This window comes from Phacochoerus africanus, chromosome 13, assembly GCF_016906955.1.
Source record: "Phacochoerus africanus isolate WHEZ1 chromosome 13, ROS_Pafr_v1, whole genome shotgun sequence".
Classification (NCBI taxonomy): domain Eukaryota; kingdom Metazoa; phylum Chordata; class Mammalia; order Artiodactyla; family Suidae; genus Phacochoerus; species Phacochoerus africanus.
Window position 1 is genome coordinate 77,947,204 of NC_062556.1, and position 24,527 is coordinate 77,971,730.

The window sequence follows — 24,527 nt, forward strand, 5'->3', positions numbered from 1 at the left end:
GGGGGGGCATTTTCAGAGACGTGAGGTTTGCTGACCCAGGACGAGGGCTCAGCAGGGGCCCAGAAGCAAAGGATGGCGATGCTTTGGGACCCAGGGATTGGTGGGAAGAGCTGAGCGGTGACTCGATGGAGATAAAACGTGCAGGTCCTGACACCACCAGTTCAGAGTACAGTTCAGTGGTTTCAGCGCCTTTACCAAGTGATGGAGCATCCGCATAGTCCAGTTTCAAACCCTTTTCAAGACCCCCAAAGAAAGCTGGTGCGCCAGCAAGGCCTGCCCAGCTCCACCCATCCATCTGCGTGGATCGGCCTGTTCCGGACACTCCCCATAAACGGCCTGTCCAGTGTCTGGCCCCTGGTGTCTGGCTCCGTCCACTCGGCTGGGGGTGGATCTGCGTGTCCTGGAGGCCTGTCGGTTTTGAGCATCTGTCCGAGTGCTGTCGGCCACCTGCAGACCTTTGGAGAAAAGTCCCGTCCCATCCTCCTTGTCTGTTTATTCTTGGCTGTGATGGTCTTTTTTCTCTCCCGGGCCCCAATCCCTCATTGTATATGATTCACAAGTATTTTGTAGGGCCAGCCGGGGGCCTTCCACATATCCTTGGGGGCCACGCAGGCAAAGTCTTGACCCCTCGTTCCCCTGCATCTTGGCAGAGCGTCTTGTGATTCCCTAGAGCCATGCCCCGGGATAGGGGAGCCCTCGTGGGCGCGATGGAGGGTGCGCCAGGCTTCGCCCTTTCCTGCATCCCTGCCAAGCGTCTGTGAACACACAGGTGGCGTTAGAGACCAGTTTGGTCCTCGCCCTTTTGTTTCTGTGGACCGTCCGCAAAGCAAGGCCCTAAGGAAAGGGAAGGGGTGGGACCTAACTGAGCAAACGTGCCAGCAGCGCTGCTGCTGAGGGTGGCCCTAGGGGCAGGGGTACACGTGAAAAGACTGCTTTCCCCGAGAGGTTGATAGATGAGCAGAGGAACAATCGTTTAAGCAAAGGAGAGAAAGAAAAAGGCCGTGTAAGGCTTACGGTGACCTCAGACGGCAGGAATGCTAGGTTGCTCTCGCCTCTGTTGGCTTCAAAAAGCGAGGGTTCCCTGAAGTCACAGCGGGTGACACGGGGCTGGACGGAGGCTAGAGCCTCGGCTGGGCCCCCACCTGGCCTCTTTCCTTTCCCTGCAACTGGGGCCCCCGGCTGGGGCTGCCTGTCTTGGGGGGGAGGTCCAGGGCCCCTCCTGGGGCTGCCTCTCTGAAGGCGGAGGTGCAGGGCCCCCGCTGGGGCTCCTTCCTTTTGCCGCGGAGGGGAGGCCCTCGCCCCAAGGGCGGGTGGGATGGGTGGCGGGCCCAGCCCTCCCCGGGGCCCTGCCCAGGTTTGTGTAACGCAGCCCAGCCTCTGAGCCCGAGCCCGGGAAGAACCTTGACCCCGCTGTGTCTCTGTCCGCAGTGTGCGGGGGAGGAGGACTGGGTGGACAGCCGGACCGTCTACGTGGGGCACAGGGAGCCCCCACCGGGCACCGAGGCCTACATCCCGCAGAGGTACCCCGATAACAGGATCGTCTCTGCCAAGGTGAGTCAGCCTGGCGGGGGTGCGCGGGCCTCCTGCCAGCCAGGGCTGTGCCCTCACCCGCCCTCCGTTGTCCCCAAACTCTGCTGAGACCATTCTCTTACAACGACGTCATGGTGAGTGTCGCATTCGAATCCCACCACTGCCACCCTTCGCCGTCTGGCCACGGGCCCGTCACTACCCCAGGCCAGCGTTTTCTCCTCTGCAAAGCGGATGACACGGGTGCCACCACCTTGTGAAGGAGCCCACTGAGTGCGGCCCTCTCGTTGCTGGGGCGGGGGGCGGGGTGTCCTCACACCTTAGTGACCCTAGGTGGGGCTCGAGGTGGGCTCGAGGAGGTAGGTGCTGGTTCTGGAGGGAACGTAAGTGGTGGCTTTGCAGGTCGTGAGGACACTGCACCCGCCTGGGTGTCCTGGCCGCCGAGGCCTGTGTCACAGACCTTCCTGTTGGCGCAGCGTGTGCAGAGCCCCCAGATGCGTGCGAGCCACCTGGGCGCTGCTTTCCTGGCTGTCAGACTGTCCCGTGTTGGTTAACAGGACTTGACAACAGGAAAGGGGTTTCCAAAGGCAGTTTTCTGTGTGGAATTACTGTATCTAAAATCGCAGCGTAGAATAGTAACAGTAACTTTAATCCCCAGAAACACAACATGGGTGAGTAACTTGCTCATAAAAAAAATTACGGCCAAACGTAGTCCACGGTTGCCCAGACATGACAGTGAAAGGGGGAATAAATAGGATTCCACACCCAGAATAGGCTTTCCAGTGGTGACGTTCCGAAATGTGACAGTCTTAGAGTTCCCATCATGGCTCAGTGGTTAATGAACCTGACTAATGTCCACGAGGATGTGGATTCGATCCCTGGCCTCGCTCGGTGGATTTAGGATCCGGCGTTGCTGTGAGCTGTGGTCAGGTCACAGATGTGGCTCAGATTCCACGTTGCTGTGGCTGTGGTTGTGGTGTAGGCTGGCGGCTGCATCTCCGATTTGACCTCTAGCTTGGGAACCTCCATATGCCGCAGGTGCAGCCTAAAAAGACAAAAAGAAAAAAAAAAAAGAGGAAATGCGATGGTCTCAAGCAGGGCTCGCCAAAGATGAGGTGTGTGTGCGTGTGGCCCCAGAAGAACAGAATCTCCACGCATCTTGAAAGATACACTCCCGTGCAGAGCAGGGGCGTCGGGAAACGGGAAATGCTGGAAGTCATTCAGACGTGCACGTGTGAACTCGTGGGGACGCGCTGCCTCGTGTCTCATCCGGGCAGGACTTTTGTCAAAGGCACCCCAGCCTCGGAGTCCCGTCCCGCACAGCTGGATCCTCCTCCAGGGGGAGCCCTGATGTCCCAGCCCCGCTTCCTCCCGGTGACATGGCAGGTTCTGTGCAAGCTGCAGGGAGTGCAGTTCTGAAGCCCGGAGAGCCTGTGGGTTGGAGCCACAAAGCCCTTCTTAACGCGTCTGGAGACGCCCGGAGCTGCAGGACACTGAATGGATGTTGAAGCCCCATCCGTGTTTGGGGGGAGGTGGCCAGGAGCAGTGACTCCAAACCCACTTCTGACCCCTGCTGTCTGATTCAAGTTTTGAGCCAATGTATCATTTCCATTATTCTCCTTTCAACTATTCCTGACGTCAGGGAGCAGCCAGACACCGAGGTGCCTTGTGTCACCTCCTGGCCCCACATCATCGCCGTCCTCTCCTTCGTCAGGAGAGCCTTCCTGGTCTGTGGTGGCTTCTCATGTCCCGAGCCCCCTCGGGTCCCGAGAGAGGAGACCCCGCCCGGGGTGGGGGGGTAAGGATAGGTTGTGAAACAGGTGCACGCTCCTGGGCGCCCTCTCGAAACCGTCTCTTCTCCCGGAAGCTGTGGAGCAGGAACTGACAGAACGAAGTCAGCATCCTGCCAGGAGACTTGAAGTCAGGTCCAGGTGTGTCGATGCTGGTATGTAATGTCACGGCCCAGTCACGGACAGCGCAGCCTCTGTGGCTGGTCCATGTCGCGACAGAGGCCCGCAGACCGGGGCCTGTCCAGCGGGCAGTCAGGGGACGGGCCGCCGATGGAGACCAGCTGGCGGGGAAATCTAGACACAGGGTCGCTTTCGTCCAACAGCAGCTCGGGGTGTGTGGCAAAGGCGCTTTAATTTGTAAAACCAGTTTACGAACAGGCCAGGAGAGGATGTTGGCCGTGATGGATCTGTGTTTTCTTGGGAAGAAGACATTCGTTTCTGCCTTAAGAGAAGACTTGCCGGGCTTCTCAAGTGCACAGAAGCCTGCGCTCAGGAAGTTCCCTTTTACCAAAGCCAAAGCTCGGAAAGCATTTATCTTTCTCAAGGGGTGAAAATGCCGCTAATGGAGCCAAACCCCTGGCCGGATCCACAGCTGTGCTGTCGCTGGTCATCGGTGATGGATCCACGTTCCGTTTCCTTTTCGGGGAAACACACTGGGCAGAACCTGGTAGAAGAAGGAAAAACAAGATCCCAGCGGGACCCCCTTCCTGTGCTTCTGACTCTGGCCGAGCCCCCCGCCCAGGGCCTGCTTGAGCCCGCCAGGCGCCAGGTCCTGGACACAGAGAACAGCAGGGCTTCATCCTCACAAAACGGTGTTTGGGACAAAATCCACGTGGCTCGCAGCTCTGCCCTCAGGATGCTGCAGAGTTAAACATGACTCAAAGCGGAGTCCTTGTGCCTCTCGGCAGAGGTGCAAGTTAGGGCGGTGGTGCCGTAATGACCTCTGCACCGGCCGTGTCCCTTCGGCCCTGATAATCAACCCCGAGGCCCACGCGTGAGGAAGCCAAGCCCCAGAACAAGATGTGGGAGCACCCTCGGCCCGTGACCCCGCTGCGGACGCACGCTGCCCCCCCCCCCCCCGCCCCCATCGTAACTCGCATCATTTCCCCGCCTCGGTGGATCCAGAACTTTTTTGCAAATTTTCCTGCTTTTCACAGCCCATCTCCTGGTTGTGAAAGGGAGTTGAGGGCATGGGTTGCTGCCCCCAGGGTGCTGTCGGAGCCGCGCCCCCTCCCTGGATGAAAGCACCTGGGCTGCAGGCGGTTCCAGATGCTCTCATTTTAGACTCTGGGCCTGCGCAGCCGTGGCATCCAAGCTATTCTGGGTCTTGTCCCTGCACGACTGGAGGTTGTTCAGGCCTGACGACCTGACCAGGTGCACTGCCAGCCTGGACAGAAGCCAAGGTGGTGCACACAGAGGGCACAGTGGCCAAAAGCAGCTCGGGCACACGCACCCTGTGGGCGCCAAGTCTTCTGGGGTGAAGCATGAGGCCGGTCGCTGTCCGGTGGGCCTCGGCCTTTCTCTAGTCGTCTGATGCGAAAGACACGCTCAGCTGCCTGGTCGGAAGAAAAGCACCTCCGTGCTTGTGGCTCCACCAGGGGATCCCAGGAAAAATCCCGTTCAACTGATCGTGTCACCGCGGAAGGCGGAGCTTCAGCACGATGCCGCTCAGACGGTTGTATTGTGTGTCCCAATACAAATACTGCATTGTTTTGTGGCCCAAGAGTCTGGGAAAAGAGTTAGATCATTGCAATGTAACAGCGATCAAAAATGTGCAAGTGGCCACGCCGATGGTTTGCCAGCTCTCACACGGGTAATGCAATGCTCATTTTCTGCCATCCGTGCCATCCGGATGCATCGGTGTAGCCATGGATGTTTACACTGTCTCGCTGGGTTTTTGCTTTTCTTACCAAACATCATGAGGGATCACTAACCCACCTTTTGGCTGAATTACTAAAAATCAGCAGCAATAACTTGTTACACTCACTTCTTCTGGAAAACACGGGTTTACAGAGCATCCTCTCTGAGCGCGGCACGGGCTGTCTGTGCCAGACTAGAGTAAAGGCATCATTTGAGTGGTTTTAAATCCCACATCCGAGCTGGTTCCCTGGTGGACTAGGCTCTGGGAACTGAAAGGGAGTCCTGACTCGTAGCATTAAAATCGAAGAAGCCTAGGTTTTCATGTAGCGTGCTAGGGTTAGTCACACCGGGCCTGCAGTTTGCCAGGACTGTAGATGACGTGCTGTCTTATAAATAAATGAGGCTTTTCTCCCATGGAGACTTTCAAACACACAGGCAAGTAGGGAGACGAGGGTGACAGATCGCCATGCACTTGGCACCCGCTGTCCGCCGTCAGCCGCAGGTGGCCGGGCGCGTTTCCTCTGTGCCTCTGTTTTCTCCCAAAAGTTCATTTTGAAGCAAATCCTAAACAGTATGTGATTTGCATCTATAAATATTTTAACAGACGGAAGGTGGGATTTTACGTGGGAACTTTTTCCGTTCATGTGACTTTTTTCAAGGTGCAGAACTGCAGTGTCTCTGCCATTTTCGAGGCTCCATCTTGAACCCCCCCCCATTCTTATACTCATGGATAACACAGAACTCAACATGAAATAATTTCCTCAGCCTGACCCGATTTTTCCGTGTCAGGACCAGGGTTTCTTACGGAGTCTGACTCCAAAGTTTGTGTTTTTTGTGGTGTAATAAAGAGTAAATATTTTGAGAAGTCCATGGAGTAGCCAGATGTCCGGAGGCCAGAGAGCAAATTAAGAATTTGGATCGTGGGTTCTTGGAGATATTTGTTTTAGGGAAGAAAGTGCCTCTACTGTTGACTCTACAAGCCGTCAGGGTTGGGGTTTGGTTTTGTGTGTTTTTCTGGTTGAGGAGCGGATCAAGAAGATGGAGCTGTCTCAACTCCTGCGGCTCCATTTCTGTCCCGAACACCTGCTTTTGCTCCTCCATCTGGTTGTACTCAAGTGAGGACAGCCTGGGATGCATTCAACAAAATCCAACACACCTGTTCGTGGTAGAAACCCTCGGAACAGAGGAGAATGTTTGCGGCTTGGGAAAGGACGTCCACCGAGCAAACGACCCGCAGCAGGACCGTTCTTTAGGGTGAGAAACTCGTTGCTTTCGCGCAAATCCTGAGAACAGGACAGAGGCCCTTGTCAGCGTTCTTGCTCAGCACCTCACTGGACGTCCTGGCTGACACTCAGAGAGCAGGGAAGGACGGCGGAGATCAACGGAGTGGGAAGGAGGTAATCAGACTCTCTCTGTCTACAAGGGACGTGATTGTCTCTGTAGAGCCCCCCGGGATGTACCCGCCGTCACAGCGAGGCTGCAGCTTGCGAAAGTCCCTCGGGTTCCTCTGCGCCAGCGACGCACAGCCGGGATCCGAACTAGAAACACAAGCCCAGTTTCAAGAAGTTGTGCTGGAGACCCTGGCGCCCAAGGCGGCTGCGGATGAGCGTTTGGTAACCAGCGTCCCCGTCGGAGGTGCCAGCTCCACCCCCGGCGGAACCCACCAACATCCTCGTGGGTCCAGAGGCAGAGGGTGGCGGGCGGGGCCCGGTCTCCCTCCTCGGTGCACGATTGTCGCTAAAGGCAAAACTCAAGTGGAGTTTTCAGATCGAGGCCCCAGCTCCGTGTTTGGTGTCGGTTAGTGACATCTGGGGCCTTGTGTTCACCACAGGCTGGGGACGCCTCCGCCTGAGGCAGAGATGAGAGGCTTGGCCAGAAAGGGACCCCCCCCCCGACCCCCCCCCCACACACACCCCCCGCAGCCCTCGAGGCGGGGCGAGGGCGGGCCCAGGACAGCCCCGTGTCGCCAAGCTGGGCCACCCTCACCGAAAAGCAATGACTTCTGTCCTACGTGCCGTCACCTGCCAAGCACACTGTGCCAGAAAGGAGCTCACCAGACATTTCGGTCAAGGGAGTTCCTGTCCCGGCTCAGCGGAGGCAAATCTGACTGACATCCATGAGGACGCGGGTTCGCTCCCTGGCCTCACTCCGTGGGTTAAGGATCCAGCGTTGCCATGAGCTGTGGTGTAGGTGGCAGATGCGGCTTGGATCTGGTGTTGCTGTGGCTGGGGCATAGACTGTCGGCTGAAGTTCCCCTGCCACCCCTGGCCTGGGAACTTCCATGTGCTGTCGGCGCGGCCCTAAAAAGACAAAAAAAAAAAACCTTTTTTTTTTTCTCCAGTCAAAAAAACCTGCTGACCCCATGTGTTTGGAGTTAACAATCAGACGTTTATATTTTATGAGAGACATTTTAATAATAAAACCATTCTTGGTAGTTCCTACTGTGGCGCAGTGGGGTGGTGATCTGGCTTGTCTCTGTGGAGGCACCAGTTCAATCCCCGGCCCTGCCCAGTGGGTCAAGGATCTGGCATTGCTGTGGCATATGTCACAACTCCAACTCAGATTCAGTACATGGCCTAGAAATTTCCATATGCTGTGGGTGTGTGGGGAAAAAAAAAAAAAAAAAAGGACAAGGAGTTCCCGTCGTGGCTCAGCAGTAACAAACCTGATTAGTGTCTATGAGGACGCAGGTTCGATCCCTGGCCGCACTCAGTGGGTTAAGGATCTGGCGTTTCTGTGAGCTCTGAAGTAGGTTGTAGATGCGGCTCGGATCCTGCGTGGCTGTGGCTGTGGTGTAGGCCGGCAGCTATAGCTCGGATTCGACCCCTATCCTGGGAACCTCCATATGTCGCAGGTGCAGCCCTAAAAAAAAAAGAAGGAAGGGAAGAAGGAAAATAATGAAACTATTCTTAAGCTACTTTGCATGACACCGAATCACCTAGAACCAGACCACTTGCATATACTACTTTCGGAGCAGGAATTCTGTGTTAGCAGCTTGTTTTTACGGTCAACAAAATTGATAAGATGCCTACAAACGCACTTGGGCTTGTTTTGCATCTAAAACTAGACCTTTTGTGCTTTGACGTGTGGGCTGTGCGGCAGAGGAACGGGGAAGATGCCATCAAAGTGACCCTTTCTGTTTTCTGTGCACAGTACACGTTCTGGAACTTCATACCCAAGAACCTGTTTGAACAGTTCAGAAGAATAGCCAACTTTTACTTCCTCATCATATTCCTGGTCCAGGTAAGGCGTGTCACCTCCTGTCGCCTGAGGTGACCGATCAGGAATGCCGGGGGACGGGCTGGTTTGCTGAAAAGGAGCAAGGACCTGGCGCCTTTCCTTTTCTTCAGGAACCAGCGTCCTGGTTCAGAGACCTGGTCACTAAAACCCGGGCGTGGGCACTCTGCCACGAGTTGCTCCTGGCCCCCTTCTGTCCTTGTCCTCCAGTACCGACGGGAGGCTGGCAGCTTCCCCATCTCTAGGGGCAATTCCCCAGCCGCCCCAGCCTCTCACCCGTACCCCTGCCTGCCCCCTTCCTAAACTCGCCTGGGAGCTCCTCTGAAAGCACTTAGAGAAAAAAGAGCAAAGACAGCGTGAAAACTACAGCGCGGCATGAGTTAGGGAAACAGGTCACATGCATTTTAAGAGCAGCAGCTTTGGAGTTCTGTTGTGGCTCAGTGGTTAACGAATCCGACTAGGAACCATGAGGTTGCGGCTTCGATCCCTGGCCTCGCTCTGTGGGTTAAGGATCAGACGTTGCCGTGAGCTGTGGCGTAGGTTGCAGATGCGGCTCAGATCCCATGTGGCAGTGGCTGTGGCGTAGGCCCGTGGCTACAGCTCCCATTGGACCCCTAGCCTGGGGACCTCCATGTGCCGTGGGTGTGACCCTAGAAAAAAGGCAAAAAGAAAAAAAAAAGCAGCAGCTTTGAGAGTCCCCTGGTGACCTAGGGGTTAATTCAGTGGTTGAGGACTCAGAATCTCTGGCCCAAGGGCCTGGGGCATAGCCGAATAAAAAAGAGCAGCAGGGTAATTTGTCTCAGTCATTAAAACATACAGTTGGGAGCTCCCGTCGTGGCGCAGCGGTTAATGAATCCGACTGGGAGCCATGAGGTTGCGGGTTCGATTCCTGGCATTGCTCAGTGGGTGAAGGATCCGGCGTTGCCGTGAGCTGTCGTGTAGGTCGAAGATGCGGCTCGGGCCCTGCATTGCTGTGGCTGTGGCGTAGGCCAGCAGCTATAGCTATAGCCGATTGGACCCCTAGCCTGGGAACCCCCATATGCCACAGCTGTGGCCCTAGAAAAGGCAAAAAAAAAAAGACACACACACACAGAAAATACAGTTGAAGGGCTCTTAAAATTCCCCCAGCAGTGATTCGTCCAAATACAGTCACCCGGCAGCCGGGGAGGTAATAGAAACGCAGCGTCACCAGGGTCAGCCCGTGGCTCTGCCACCCCGAAGAGGTTTCCTTAAGCAGCCCCCTCGTTGGGGGCCTGTCCTCAGTTTTGTGGGAAGGTGAGAGGCTTGCTTCTTGCCTGATTGGCCGCTGCTTGCGGGGTGAAGGGGGCGACCGTGGAGCGATTTAAAGGGAGTCGAGGCCGCGCTGGGAGGCCGGGCAGCCCCGGAGGTGCCCTTGAAACTGACTCAGCCACTCCCTCCGCGCAGCTCATCATCGACACGCCCACGAGCCCCGTGACGAGCGGCCTCCCCCTGTTCTTTGTCATCACTGTCACGGCCATCAAACAGGTGAGCGCGTCGCCGGTTCCTTTCAGCTCGGTCACAGGGAATTTAGGCGGCTTCTAGAAACCCCTCCTGCGTCTGTTTGGATTAATTAAAACTGGCGTTCCATTCAGAGAGCCTGTCCAGCCTGGGCTAGTGTGGACCCCGAGAGCTCGAGGAGGAAGCTGTCGCCCTCACGTTGGGTCCGAGGGAGGTGGCCCCTGACGGGTGGGTTGCCTCACGCGCTGTGTCCCGGCCGCTTGAACCCCAGGCCCTGCCCTCGCGAGGGTCTGGGACGGGGCTCGGGGTGGGTCGTGGGCGGTTCCTTGAGTCCTGATGATCAAGGCCGTGACCGACGGAAGCACAGCCGTCTGTTACTCCTATGGCCCCTTCAGCCGTCACCTCTATTCAGTTCCAGAAAACTCCCCTCCCCCGGAAAGAAACGCCCCTCCCCACCCTCCTCGGCCCCTGGCAGCCACCAGGCTACTTTCAGTTGCTGTCGTTGGCCTTTTCTGGTTGTTTCACGGCCACGGACGCCTGCGCCTGTGATCCCTTGTGTCGGGCTTGGTTTCAAGGTTTGTCCTTGAAGATGCCGCCCCTGCCGCCTCCCCTCCGTCCTCCTCCCTCCAGCTCACACGCCTGCCCTTGGCCCTTGACAGCCCCCTCCAGGAGCCAGCGCCTGGCCAGCTCCCCTGCACCCCGCGCCCCACCGCGGTCGCCCTGCCGCCTCGGTGTCCCATGTCGTCCCCTCCGCCTTTCCCGGCAAGCGCTCAGCACCCCTGAGACCTCCGAGCAGGTTCCGGCCCCCTGGGGAGCCCAGGCACAGCCCTGGCGGTGAGCAGCCTGGCACGGTCACCGCAGCCACTGAGCCTGGCCTTCCACGTGCCTCCCAGTGGGAGAGTCCGGGAAACCCGCCGTCAGATGTGGTGGCACCGGCTCCCGGCTGGTCCCGTCCGCCCCGGGTGGAGGACACGGGGAGGTCGGCCTCACAGAGGGCACAGGCCGTGACCTGCGCGGCGGCCGGGACCTGGAGAATGGGTTGGCTGAGGGCCATGTGAGGGACGTGCCAGGACCTGCCCCCGGGAGGGCATCGGGTGAGAGGAGAGTCGCACCAGAGGTGACTGGTTTTGAGTGCGGCCGCGGCGGGAGTGGGGACCCGGCCGGAGGCCACACCTGAGCCATGAGCAGGGCGCCGCCGGCTCTCGGGCTCACGGGAGTCCCTCCCGCCCTCAGGGTTACGAGGACTGGCTGCGCCACAAGGCCGACAGCGCCATGAACCAGTGCCCCGTCCACTTCATCCAGCACGGCAAGCTGGTGCGGAAGCAGAGCCGGAAGCTGAGGGTGAGTCAGACCCTGGACCGTGACCCCAACCGGTCTAGAACCAGCAGCAGTGGAAGAAGGACACCGGTTCTATGCGCCTGGGCGACGTGGTTGAAATTGTTTTGTCTGCTGGCTGTGGCGCCATCCTCGTCCCCAGTACTTCTGCATATTCTTTTTTTAACTTGCTGTTCCTGTGCTTTAACTGGCAGCCTTGAGTCGACTTTGTTTTTAGAGCAGGTTTAGGGTCACAGCCACCAGAGCCTTGCCGTGTCCTCCTGCCCCCCACGCACGGCCTCCCGCTGGGGCCGCTGTCTGAGGCCCGCGAGGCGATCGGAGCCAGTGCAGGCAGGCCACACTCTAAACACCGGCAGAAAAGTTGTTTTACGAGAAGGCACAATCACGTTAGAATGATTCACTCCGCTAGTTGGAACCGGGTGAACGTTGGGACAGAAACCTCTCTGAAAGCTGCATGTCAGTTTCATTTTTCCAGTGGGTTATTGGTGTGGCAACATATCATTCTATTTAAATTGTGCCTTGGTGATTTCAGTGGATTTTGCTTTCATGCCTGGCTGTTCAGAAGCACCTGAGTGTGTGCGGACCGTACGTGTGGCTTGGACGGTTCGTCCTCGAGTGTGTTTAGCTGTGAGCCTGGGGATGGAGCCCGGCCACCCCCCTCCAGCCCCCTCCTCGGGCTGGTCCTCGTCCCCAGCACCGCCCGCCCGCCCTCCCCTCACTGTCCCCCTGGGTTGCTTTCCTGGCAGAAATCACGGGACCCGCCAGCCCTCGTGCACAGGGCCAGCCGGCCCGGCCAGCCTGGGGGGCAGCGGTGCCTCAGGAGGAGGACAGGATCAGGAGGCCGGGACCCTCCTGGTCACCTGTCATCAGCATGCGGTCACCTTTGTTAGCCTCGTGATGCTTACGTGTGTTTTGTGTGTGTGTGTGTGTGTGTGTGTGTGTGTGTGTGTATTTACTGTCTTTTGTCTTTTTAGGGCCGCACCAGTGGCACATGGAGATTCCCAGGCTAGGGGTCGAATCGGAGCTGTAGCCGCCGGCCTACACCACAGCTCACGGCAACGCCACATCCCTAACCCACTGATCGAGGCCAGGGGTCGAACCTCAACCTCATGGTTCCTTAGTTGCATTCGTTTCCGCCGTGCCATGACAGGAACTCCTGTTCTGTGTGTTATATATTGGAAGTCTTTTTTAAAAGTTTCCAACCACATTCTCTCTGTTTTATGAATTACTGCCCAGGTGCTCCGGTCATTTTAAACGCGCTCCCTGCTATTAGCCCCCGCTGGCCATGTGTCCCTGGCCGTCGTGGGTGTGTGGGGGGTTGCTGGGAGGGGCCGCTCAGCGTGGGAGCAGCGGTGGGGGCTCGTCTGCATGTAAACAGGCTCCTTTGGACCCTGGGCTCTAAATCCAGTTGCCTTTAACTTCGACTGTCTTTCCTTTATGAAGCCTTCCATACTTTGAATAAGCATCTCTTCAAAAACGCAGACACGAACAGTACCCACCAGCGGAAAATTGCGTTCTAACGCATTGATCTTGCACGTCTGCTGTGTATCCAGCCTGTTTTACCCGAGAGGGTTTTAATGGACTCTGTGAGACGACAAGAAAGAGCAGGCTGCACGAGGCTGGTAGGAGAGGAGCCTGTGACTGGTCGCCTCCAGGACGTGTGCTTCCATGGATGCACTGGTACAGCGACGGGCTCCCGCGTGCAGCCCGATTCCCGTAACCCAGGTCTGGGCATCTGGGTGCCTTCGTTCGTGCAGTGCCCGTGGGGCGGAGCAGCGAAGGAGGTCAAGGTGTTTGCAGTCTGGGGTTTTTATGAACAAAGCTGCTGGGAAGAATTTCATGTAGGTTTTTGTATGAACATAGTTTCCATTTCTCTGGCATAAAAACTCAAGGGTTCAACTGCTGGGTCATATACTAAATCCATTTTCAGTTGTTAGAGGAGCAGCCAGGCCATTTCCCGGAGCGTCGGCACCGTTTTGGGTTCCCTCCCGCGACGCGTCTGAGCCCCGCTTCTCGGCTCCCGCCAGCCTGCAGGGCTGTCCCTGCTTCTTCTGCGTCTCCGTGGTTTTTTTTCCCCCAAAGCACATGGAGGTTCCCAGGCCAGGGGTCGAGTTGGAGCTGCAGCCGCCGGCCTACACCACAGCCACAGCCACGCGGGATCTGAGCTGCATCTGCCACCTCCACCACAGCTCAGGGCAGCACCGGATCCTTAACCCTCGGAGCGAGGCCAGGGATCGAACCCGCGTCCTCATGGATGCCAGTCGGGTTCGTTACCACTGAGCCAGGACGGGGACTCCGCCATGGGGTTTAAATGCGCATTTCCCCAGGGGCCTTTGAACTTCTCAGCTTGAGCTTGTCTGCCATCAGGACGCCCTCTTCCCTGAAACGTCCCTTCGTGGCTTTCACCCACTTCCTACTCGGATTATTGAGGGGTTTTTTTCTGCCGAATGTTGAGGGCGCACATATTCTGATACTAGGCCTTTGTCGGCAGTGCTTCAGTGCGGTGTTTCACAAAGCACAAGATGTCATTCGGGTGAAGTCCCACTTACTGATTTTTCTGTTTATAGACGAGGCTTTCAGTGTCAAGGTTAAGAACTTTTTGCCAAGCCCTGGAGTCCAAAGATTTTTTTCCCTGAGAGTGTCATGGTTTTGTGTTTGCGTTTAAGTTCCCAATCCCCTTCGTGTCAGGTCTTATGTGAGGAGTGACGTTTCGGTGACGGCGTCTCTCACCCTCCAAGCTCGTCTGCCGCAGAGGCTCCCTCCTGCGTTGAGCTGGTTTCACACCTTTGTCCAAAGTCAGCCGAGCATTTCCCGGGGGTCCGTTTCCGGGTTCTCTGCTCTCTGGCAGTGGTCTGTGCCAGTCCTCTGTGGGAGCACGCGGGACCTCGGAGTCCTCACAGCCGCCACGCCGCAGGAGCCCCCGGCCGGCGACCTTCCCTCGCCCTGCCGGCCGTGCCAGGGCCCAGGCCTTTCCACGTAAAGTTCAGAATAAGCTCGTCGAGGTGCAGAGATCCAACCCATCGGTCCCTTTGGGGCGTGTTGCCTCCGGTTTTAAAGTCCCCAGACACGGGTGTGAGCTGGGCCCCCGAGTTCCAGGGGATAGGGACCCACCTGGGACAAAGCCTGGCAAAGCGCCGGTTCTGGGAGCCCCTCTTGAGCAGCAGCAAGGCCGTCCAGCTGTTGGAAGGACTGTGACCGCCAGCTCGTCACCCGATTCGTGGGGCTAGATGGCCATTTACCTTCCCAACACCGTCCAGTGTCGCACTGACCAGAGGGCCTCCTTTCTCAGAGGCTTTCCTTGGGGAAAATCCTCAGACTTGAACTCCTGCTTGGCCGAATCAAGGGCAGTCCCATTACGGGTGTTCGTCGGTGGCTCATCGGGGATCGTTCTGTCGCGGCCACTCTGAAGTGTCGCGGGTCCCAGGCTGGTGGGAAAACCTCACTGGACTTTCCCGGGTCTGGCCCGAAGGCCTGGGAAACGGCCCTGCTCAGAGGGGCGCCGACAGCCACATCCCTTCCTGCGAGGGACGCGCAGAGGTCCCCGGGCTGCCGAGCGCGGCTGCGGGCGGCCGGGAGCTGCTCGGGAGGCCGGTTCCAGTTCCCGGCGATGTCTGTCCTGCAGGTCGGTGACGTCGTCATGGTCAAAGAGGACGAGACCTTCCCCTGTGACCTGATCTTCCTGTCCAGCAGCCGCGCGGACGGCACCTGCCACGTGACCACGGCCAGCCTGGATGGGGAATCCAGTCACAAGGTGACACATGCCCACCGTCCGCGGCCCTCGGGGCCACCCTGCACCCCGCTCCCGCCCCCCGCCATGCTCCCGGGGCTCCAGGTGTCTGGGTTTGCTTCTCCCGTTTCCCACTGTCCCCCTGGACCCCCTCCACTGCCCCTACGGAGCAGCCTCTCGGGTTAACAGCAGCCGTGACGCGTGACGCGTGAGGCTCTGCCGTTTAGCCCGGTGCCAGGTTAAGCATGTAAGGAATAGACTGTTTGAATTTGGTTTTTTTTTTTTTTTTTTACGGCTGCACCTCCACGGCCTATGGAAGGAATCCGAGCCACAGATGCAACCTGCACCACAGCTGCAGATATGCCACATCCCTAACCCGCTGCTCCACAGCGGGAACTCCTGGTTTTTTGAGTTTTCAGGTTACCCTTTTACTAGTCAAAATTAGTGATTTTACTAGACTGGAATTGTGTAAAAAGTGAGTCTAGATTTTGCCTGACTGTTACTTCAGCGAGTGCCTTTTTGTTAAAATATCTCAAGCGTGGCTACTTTCTCACACTCAGTACACAATTCTTTATCAGCAGCTGATGCTGCGAAACTATAATTAACGATCACAAAAGCAGAGACACATTAGTTAGTGTTCGTTTTAAGGCTTTCATTGTTTTAAGAACCTGGAGGCTTCCCGGGGGCTTAGGAGTGAGCCCGGCTCTGTGGAGGGCCTGGCTCGTGGAGGGCGGCTCTGACGGGCCTTGGACACTGTCTGTGCCTAGAGGCAGTGGGAAGGCGGGGTTTCCTGTGAGAAGCACGAAAGGCTCCGCTAATCCCTTGTGGATAATTCTAGGCATCGTTGTCTAGGCCCCGGGGGTGGTTGGGGGGGGATCGGCGTTTACTGCCCGGTTTCTCTGTGGAGCCTCGCGGGAGGTGGGCCTCAGGCACAGCGGCCACAGGGGTGTAGCTGTGGGGCTCACAGAGGCATCACTTCAGCCCTCGGCCTCAGACTCGGCCGGGGTGGGGGTGGCCTTTGCCTGTGAGGCCTCTGGGGGCCCTGAGGCCCATTCGGGTTATGGAGCCCTGGGGCGAGGGTGGCTTGCCTCGTTCTCAGGAAACAACAGGGCATTGGATTTTAAAAAAAGGAATATTTTTCTTTGCGGAAATGCCTGGGCCAGGAATTGAACCCGCCCCACAGCAGGGATCCAAGCCATGAAGCAACACTACCAGATCCTTAACTGTTAGGCCACCAGGGAGCCCCCAAAAGGAGCATTTTAGCTCCTGAATTTGCTTCCTGACCGAGAGCCACACTGACGGATGAATCAGTGTCCAGTGCTTGGCGTGTTCGCGTCAGGCGGAGGATGCCGGGTGAGGGGTGGGCGAGTTTCCTGGCACGTGGCGGACCTGGGATTGCCGGCGGGACCCTGAGTGCCGTCACCTCCTCACGCTTGCAGCCTCTGGCTTGTCCGTCTTGTCTCACCTGATACCCAGGCTCTGTAAGGGGCTCATTTATAGGCACAACAGCGTGCACGGTGGGGCTGCCCACGCTGGGGGCACCTGCGGCTGGCTTTGCAAGTTCACGGTCTTGTCAACCCGCAGACCCATTACGCAGTTCAAGACACAAAGGGTTTCCACTCGGAGCAAGACATAGACGGCCTGCACGCCACCATCGAGTGCGAGCAGCCCCAGCCCGACCTCTACAAGTAAGCAGACCCCCGCCCCCCCCAGCCCCGTCCCCTCTCCTGTGGTCCTGAGCCCCCCGCCGCCTGCCTGGCACCTGGCCGTTTGCCAGGAGACTGGAAACCGCGGCTGGAAGAGAACTGACCAGCGGGACCTTGGTCCCGCGTGTTCACGGCCCAGTGACAGAGCAGCGTGCCGCTCGTGATACGACTCTGAAAAGGTGTAATGGAACTAAGTTCACTGAAGACGATTAATTTCTGTCTTTGGAGGAATGGGTTGTCAGGAAGAGGTTTAAGGTGTGGCCTCACGAGCCCCGAAAGTGAGGGGGTCGGGCCCCCAGGCCTGCGCGGCCAGAGAAGGCTCGCGGGGGCGGGGGGGGGGCGCGGAGCCGGGGACTCGGGTCCCCCCAAGCTGTCCCTCCTGTTCCCAGGTTCGTCGGCCGCATAAACGTTTACAACGATCTGAACGACCCCGTGGTGAGGTGAGGATGCCTGCGGGTCTGGACACGGGAGAGGAAAGCGGGTTCTTGCCCGGGTGGGAGGTTGCCGTCCTGCGCGGTGTCCAGGGTGGAGGACGTGACCGAAGCTCGGGTTCCGCTCCCTTTTCTGGCCTCTCTCGTGCCCCTGTCTGGGTTCACCTTGGCACTCTGGAGATGGTCCTGCCCGGGTCTGCAGAGGGCCTGCGCCCAGCGGGCAGAGCAGGGGGCGCTCCCCTTAGGAGGGCTTCTCGTGGCTCACAGCCTCTGCAGCCGTGGAGGTGAAAGGCCTCCGACGCGAGGGCCGTTGTTGGGCTGCGTGGACGTGCTTGTGCTTGGGGTCTTGGGGACGCGGTCTTGGCCTCCCAGGGCCCACGTCCACCGGCTGGCCTTGCAGTGCAGGCACCAGCCTTCACAGTCCAGACATGCGCCTTCCCGGTGTAGATACAGGCTTTCATGGTGTAGACATGAGCCTTACAGTCCAGACACAGGCCTTCGTGGTTGAGACACGAGCCTTCGTGGTGTAGACAAGGCCTTCACGGTCCAGACGTGAGCCTTCACGGTATAGACACGAGCGGACCCACTCTGGGAGAGGTTCCTCGAGTGAGCAGCGTGCTGAGCCAGTGCCGTGTCGCCTTTCGCGACGCCGACCTGCTTCTCCGTTGCCCTGTTTCTGGTCATCCTTATCTTTGCAGGCCACTAGGATCGGAAAACTTGCTTCTTAGAGGAGCCACGCTAAAGAACACCGAGAAAATCTTTGGTAAATGTTTTAATTAGTGAATTACTAATAATGCCTTCTAAAACCAGACCCTTTAAACAGTCAAAATCCATAGAGGTACCATGAACGCGCTTTGAGGTGTTGTGGATTTTATGGCAGCCTTCATTTCGCCTCAGTAAGAAAACCAGCATCAACACGCAGTCAGTTTTACAGAGCAGTGGCATCTGACGATATTGCTTGCATGTGCAGTGCCTGTGGTTTTTAATACAAACACAGAGTTGCATCCTTGGAAGAATTCACACACTGTAATTCTGCAGAAATTTTCTTTTCTTTTCTTTTCTTCTTTTTTTGGCATTTCTTGGGCCGCTCCCGCGGCATATGGAGGTTCCCAGGCTAGGAGTCCAATGGGAGCTGTAGCTGCTGGCCTACACCAGAGCCACAGCAACGCGGGATCCGAGCCTCGTCTGTGACCTACACCACAGCTCATGGCAACTCCGGATCCTTAACCCACTGAGCAAGGGCAGGGACGGAACCCGCAACCTCATGGTTCCTCGTCGGATTTGTTGACCGCTGCGCCACGACGGGAACTCCAGAAATTTTCTTTTAACGGCTCTATTTTGTTGCCAGTATCTCCCATTTCTGGTGGGCTCATTTTTATGTTTTGATTGAAACAGCTTATAAACATACACCTGTGTCTCATTGTTGGCAAACCCACAATCTGAACTGACCTTAAAGTCTGACTTCAAAGAAAAAGTGCAGAGCTCTCTCTTTGCAGGAAAAAAAGGCGTTTCTTCCGTCTGAAATCTTTGTGACTCTTTTGGACAGCCAGCTTTCCTAGGAAATTTAAAGCGTGCTTTGTTCTGTGCAAAGCGTCCTTTCTGCCGTAGCCGCGCGGGCCCCACCCGGCGGGGCGGGCAGCTTGTCACTCTCCTCACCGCCGCGCTCCTCCGTAGGCGTCGCCGTTTACACGGGCATGGAGACCAAGATGGCCCTCAACTACCAGTCGAAATCGCAGAAGCGCTCCGCCGTGGAAAAGTAAGCGCCCCGCCCGTCCTCCCGAGGGCCTCCCAGCGCCGCAGGCCACCCTGGACGTGAAATCCTTTCCCCCGCGGTCTGCCCGACGGCTCCTTGCTGGCGTCTGGCAGGCAGTGGAGCCGGGCACGCAGGTCTTGGTTGCCTGCCTCGTTCCGCGGGGGTCGCAAACGGCCACACCTCCCCCAGCCCCACTTCCGAAGGCTCCCTCGCGTGGGCGCCCAGGGTCCTGGTTCAGCGTCGGGTGGACGCCCAACAGCTCCTGCCCCGTTTCGTGAGAAAATCAAAACCTGGTCCCTCTTTGGATGTGGCTTCACTGAGGAAAGTGTCAGCAGAGGGCCCGGACTCTTCTTTTCACGAAACGGTGAAATCCTTTTGGTGATATGTCACGGGCAGCCTTAGATTTGTGAGAAAACAGGGCTCGGAATCTTCTTTGCCTCTTTTTTTTTTTTGTCTTTTTGCTATTTCTTGGGCCGCTCCCGCGGCATATGGAGGTTCCCAGGCTCGGGGTCGAATCAGAGCTGGAGCCACCGGCCTACGCCAGAGCCACAGCAATGAGGGATCTGAGCCGCGTCTGCAACCTACACCACAGCTCACAGCAGTGCCGGACCGTTAACCCACTGAGCAAGGGCAGGGATCGAACCCGCAACCTCATGGTTCCTAGTCGGATTCGTCAACCACTGTGCCACGACGGGAACTCCTTTGCCTCTTGAGGCGCATCCTTGGCGTGTGCTGGATGCTGGGTGTACAGCCATTGCTCAGGAAAGAGCTCAGGGCTCCCTAAGTGGGGCGGGGGGGGGGGGTGCGCTGCTGGGGCCTCTTCCACCTGCTCCTGCTGAGCTGCCTCCAAACGTGACCCTGCCTGTGGAAATCAGAGGGTTGCTTCTTGTTCCCGAAGGGTGCTGAATTTCCGGGTGTCTGCCTGAGAAATCGGTTTCAGAAGCAGATACTGCAAAGTCAGACCGTCTTCATAGGATCCCTAAGACACCGGTGCGAGGGATTCAGCGTTTTTCCTGCACCGGCCGCCCCCTCCTCCCCTCCCTCCTCCCTCCGCCTCCTCCTCGTCCCCCCTCTGTGATGGTAGTTTCCGGATTTGGAACTCAGGGACTGATGCTTCTCGGTAGACGAGGTTGATGTCTGGGCGTTGGAATTGAGACGCCTCGACCCTGCAGGCGCCGCTGGGCAGCGTGCATCCCCTCCTCCTGCCCTTTCCCTGCTGGCTCCGGAGCGCCACCCCGCTGCCCACAGTGCCCTCGGAGGCGGGCGGGCGGTTTCTTTTATGTGAGGGCTGGCCGCTGGGCTGCTCCTGTCTGTCCGTCGGTCCGCACGCACACGGCCCAGCGCCGGAGGAAGGCGGCGGGCGGCGGGGGCTCCCGCGGGGCGCGGGAGGGCAGCCACGGCCGTCCGTCCGCGTTTCAGGTCCATGAACGCGTTCCTCGTCGTGTACCTGTGCATCCTCGTCAGCAAGGCGCTGATCAACACGGCCCTCAAGTACGCCTGGCAGAGCGAGCCTTTCCAGGACGAACCCTGGTACAACCGGAAGACGGAGGCAGAGCGGCAGCGGAACCTGGTAGGGACCCCGACCCTCCAAGGGCCGCGGCGCCGCGCCGTCGCCGTGGAGATGCCGGGAGCCCGTGGTGGCGGCGGTGGCGTCTGGGGGGGATGCGGTCTCGTGGTGCGGGAAGCCCCGCCCCCGCGCTGGTGGCTCCGCCCTCTGTGGGTTCCGAGTATTGGAGGCTGGGAAGGTACCCATTTCCATCCTAAGCGCCTGAGGGCGCGCCCACCTAAAGGTTTCCAGCGTTACCAGAACCCAGTGCAGTGGCCTCTGTCAGAGGAGCCCAGGATGCTTAACAGAGACTATGCGACCTGTGGTCCCTGCTTAGGGCAACAGACGAGAAAACCTCTCACAGAAATTCCAGTAAGAATGGGTTCCGCTTTTACTCAAGGGAATTGTGGCTCAGTGGCTCATATTTTTCCCCAAACCAGTGGGTTAAAGTAACAGGTTCAGCCTCCTCTGCTTGAAGGAGAAGGGTTCCTTGGCTGGGCCCCCCGAGTGCCCTGAGCTGTGTGCAACCCCCACCTGGGCTCCTACTTCTTTCTGTGCTCAGTCCTGCCTCCCGCGCAGCGAGGTAGCTCAGAAATAGGACCGAAGTGTACAGGAGAGTCGTCTGTAGAGACCCCTAAGTCTGGTCGTCGTCAGCATCTCCAGGGAACTTGGGATGGATCACTGTGCCTACAATCCCTCGGGCTCCTGCTGGAGGGGCAACCCCCGCCCCCCCCGGGGAGTGAGACCCCACAGAAGAGGTTACCCCCCGCCAGGAGTGAGACCTGCCCCCCTCCCCGGGAGTAGGACCCCAGAGGAGCGCGCCCTGCCCCCTCGGGATTGAGACACACACTCCACCCCCCCCCCCACCGCCGCCCACGGGAGACCTGATCCCCCATTTGGCAGGTGCTGGGGCGGGTGCAGGCGAGAAGGCCGATGGCCAGCGCTGCCTGGCCAGTCCTCCGCTTTGGGCCTGAAGCGCGGGTGTCGAGCGGCGCCTGTGAGCCGGCTGGGGCTGGCCCGAGGGTCTGGCCTCAGCGACGCGGGCGGGCAGCCCGGGCTCACGCCGCGTCTCTCAGTTTCTCCGAGCGTTCACGGACTTCCTGGCCTTCATGGTCCTCTTCAACTACATCATCCCCGTGTCCATGTACGTCACCGTGGAGATGCAGAAGTTCCTGGGCTCCTACTTCATCACCTGGGACCAGGAGATGTTCGACGAGGAGACGGGGGAGGGGCCCCTGGTCAACACCTCGGACCTGAACGAAGAGCTGGGACAGGTCAGTGCCTCCTGAGTGGTCGTCTCGGGGACTGGCCCCCGAGGCCCCCCGTTGCAGGCCCCCAGGGTCCTGGATGGCGCGCGACGATCACGCAGGCAGGTCACCCACGGTGGCTGGCGATGCAGGCTGTAACTGGCTGAACCTTGTTGATGGGACAGGGGGGCGGCGCCTTTTGTTTACACGTCACACAAGTTCACGCGTGGCCTTTCTAGGTGGTGCCGGGTTGGGTTTCCGTGGTGTGAATTAAGGGTGGGGGGTAACGTGAGCCTGCCCACAGCTCTGCCCCTGGCTCTCCGGCCCTCGTTTCCAGGGTGGACAAAGTGAGACTGAGCTTCAGTCTGGGGGCCAAAGGGAATTCAGGCCCCTGCCCCGACCTCCTGCTGCAGGGTGACATCGGGCAGACTGGACGCTGCCCTCAAAGCTCTCGGCCTGGAGGACAGGCCCCAGTGCCGTGCGGCCCCGAGCAGACCAGCAGGGTAGAGGGTGGACCCACTTGGGCCCGATGCTGACAGGTCTCTGACAGCCGGGGGAGGGGTACCGTGCTTCTCACGCCTCTCGATGGTCTCTCGGGGCTGGATCCCCTTCAGTGGCACTGATTTGGGGCCTGCCCGACCTTGCAGAGGGAGTTCATGCCACCGTATCCATGGTTCTTTGGTTAAATCAGACCCAGGACCCCCCCCCCCCCGGGAAGTAGCATGGGGCGGGGGGGGGGTGCTGCCGGGGAAACCCGTTTCGTGGGGAGAAGGCGGTCGTGGGCTGTCGGGGCCCTCGCGGAGGCCCTTCCCAGCGGCCGTGTCCGCAGGTGGAGTACGTCTTCACGGACAAGACGGGCACCCTCACGGAGAACAACATGGAGTTCCGGGAGTGCTGCGTGGAGGGCCACGTGTACGTGCCCCACGCCGTCTGCAACGGGCAGGTGCTCCCCGACGCCGCCATGGACATGATCGACGCCTCCCCGGACGCCAGCGGGCGGGTAGGTGGCCGCGCTCCCGGCGGACCCCCACGGGCGGGTCACAGGATGGGCCCCAGGTCAGCGCAGCAGGTGATTTTGTTCAGAGCCGGACTTTTCCCCGGAGACCAGAGGGGAGGGGCAGGTGGTCTGTGGCCCCACGGGGCGTCCCACCTGGCAGGGTGACGCCAGCCCAGCCCCTCTCAGTGCCCTCTGTCTCGAAGCCCCCGGCCCTGGGGCGGCTTCGGGGATCCCTGGGGAACCCAAGCCTCACCGGCCATGCTCTCCTCTGCCTTCCACCCGCCGCTGCCTCCCCGAAGTTCGCTTCCACCCTTGTCTTGACCGCAGTTGCCCTTGTTGCGCTGGAGTCGCCTGGACTCCGCTGCCACCACCAGAGGGGAAGCTACCGGGCCCTGGGGCAGCACCGCGCGTGCTGCTGTTTCCCGCCTTGTGTACCCTTCTGTCTTAAGCGGTACGGCAACCATAGAGCTGTGGGTTTGCTGCACTTTCAGGAGCGAGAGGAGCTGTTTTTCCGGGCGCTCTGTCTCTGCCACACCATCCAGGTGAAGGACGACGATGAGGTGGACGGGCCCAGGAAGTCGCCGGACTCCGGCAAGCGCTGTGTGTACATCTCGTCCTCGCCCGACGAGGTGGCCCTGGTGGAAGGCATCCAGAGGTACGGGGGCTGCGGCGTGGACCCTCCTGGAGGCGTCCTGGGTCTGCCCTCTGCCTGGGGTGTCACCTGGGGACAGAGGCCGAGCGGTCACTGCCCGTGTGCTCGGAGATGGATTCCTCTGCATCCCAGTGGACGTGGGTCCCTCCTAAACACCTGGTGGCAGTGAGGGACACAGCTGTTCCCACCAGCCGGAGTGTTTATCACTGTCTCCTGGGCAGCGTTCCTCCTGTTTTCTGCCATGAATTAGCGAGAGGCCATTCTGGATAATCACAGGCTCGAAAGATGCAGACAGTCTGAGAGCCCCCATAGGACAGGTCTTCCTCGTCCATCTGGAGACCTGCCGCCCAGAGATGTCAGGCAGCTTCCCCAGGCCGCACAGCCTGGAGCGGGTTAGGCTTGGGAGCCCGCTTCCCTTGCCTGGCGAGCCAGCCCACCCGCCCTCCGCCTCCTCCCTCAGCACCTCTGTCCTGGGAGTTCTTTCTGCTTCAAGACACGGGGTTTTAAGCAAACACTTGGAAAATGCTTTTTCTCCAGATACGTAATTTCAAGTCAGGGAAGTGTCTTTCCATTCTCACAGTTCCCGACCCTGGCTTAGTATTGAAGGTGCCGGATTTCCTGCCTGGCACGGGGCTCTATGCCGATATCTTGTAATAGCCTAGAATAGCAAAGCTCTGCACGGAGAACCAAGTCACTCTGCTGCACCCCGACACTGACACGGGGCCGCAGATCAGCTGTCCCCCAGTTGAAAACTACTCACAGCGCCGCCCTCCCTCTCCGCCAGCGTCAGGGAGCGGGCGCCAGGCGCCTCTAGCCTGATTGGAACCATGTGTTTGTTGGTGACTCAGCTGTGCATTTTCCCCACCAGCTTGAATGGGGACATCGGGCCGTGTAAGTTGTGTCCCTGCAGCCCTTATTCAAAGCACAGGTTCACGCGTCGATGGGCAGGTTTCCCAAAGTGAGGTCTGCCTCTTCTTGGAAGACGGGTGCTGGGAAATCAAGGCAGACTCGGGCGTGGGGGCCACCCCCGGGGGGCTTTCCTTCAGCCCGCTGTCCTGCCGGGTCCGTGGATCCGTGCGCCCGGCCCACCGCCGCCTCCTCCAGCCCCGGGCTGCCGCATTAGAAGCAGCACGGCCACCTCCCGGTCCTGTGCCCTCCTCAAGTCCCAACACCACGCCCACCTCCCCTTCCCAGCCGGGCTGCGCCAAGAGCTCCACGCGGCTGCGGGGCGGGGGCGTCA

At 58.9% G+C, this 24,527-nt stretch overlaps 1 protein-coding gene across 8 annotated transcripts in view; it reads left to right on the forward strand.

The window, feature by feature from the left end:
- Nucleotides 1–24,527, forward strand: part of ATP11A (ATPase phospholipid transporting 11A) — a 107,429-nt gene that overhangs the window by 46,694 nt on the left and 36,208 nt on the right. For all 8 annotated transcript variants that reach the window (XR_007131519.1, XM_047756448.1, XM_047756449.1 and 5 more), the window contains exons 2-14: nucleotides 1,429–1,551; nucleotides 8,331–8,420; nucleotides 9,840–9,920; nucleotides 11,127–11,234; nucleotides 14,851–14,979; nucleotides 16,540–16,643; nucleotides 17,051–17,101; nucleotides 17,791–17,855; nucleotides 18,767–18,848; nucleotides 20,265–20,415; nucleotides 21,468–21,665; nucleotides 22,468–22,638; nucleotides 23,127–23,290. Coding sequence is in view for 7 of the 8 variants with exons in the window: in XM_047756448.1 (XP_047612404.1) it covers nucleotides 1,429–1,551; nucleotides 8,331–8,420; nucleotides 9,840–9,920; nucleotides 11,127–11,234; nucleotides 14,851–14,979; nucleotides 16,540–16,643; nucleotides 17,051–17,101; nucleotides 17,791–17,855; nucleotides 18,767–18,848; nucleotides 20,265–20,415; nucleotides 21,468–21,665; nucleotides 22,468–22,638; nucleotides 23,127–23,290 (1,517 nt within the window). In the remaining variant the exon portion in view is untranslated. The remainder of the gene's footprint in view (nucleotides 1–1,428; nucleotides 1,552–8,330; nucleotides 8,421–9,839; nucleotides 9,921–11,126; nucleotides 11,235–14,850; nucleotides 14,980–16,539; nucleotides 16,644–17,050; nucleotides 17,102–17,790; nucleotides 17,856–18,766; nucleotides 18,849–20,264; nucleotides 20,416–21,467; nucleotides 21,666–22,467; nucleotides 22,639–23,126; nucleotides 23,291–24,527) is intronic.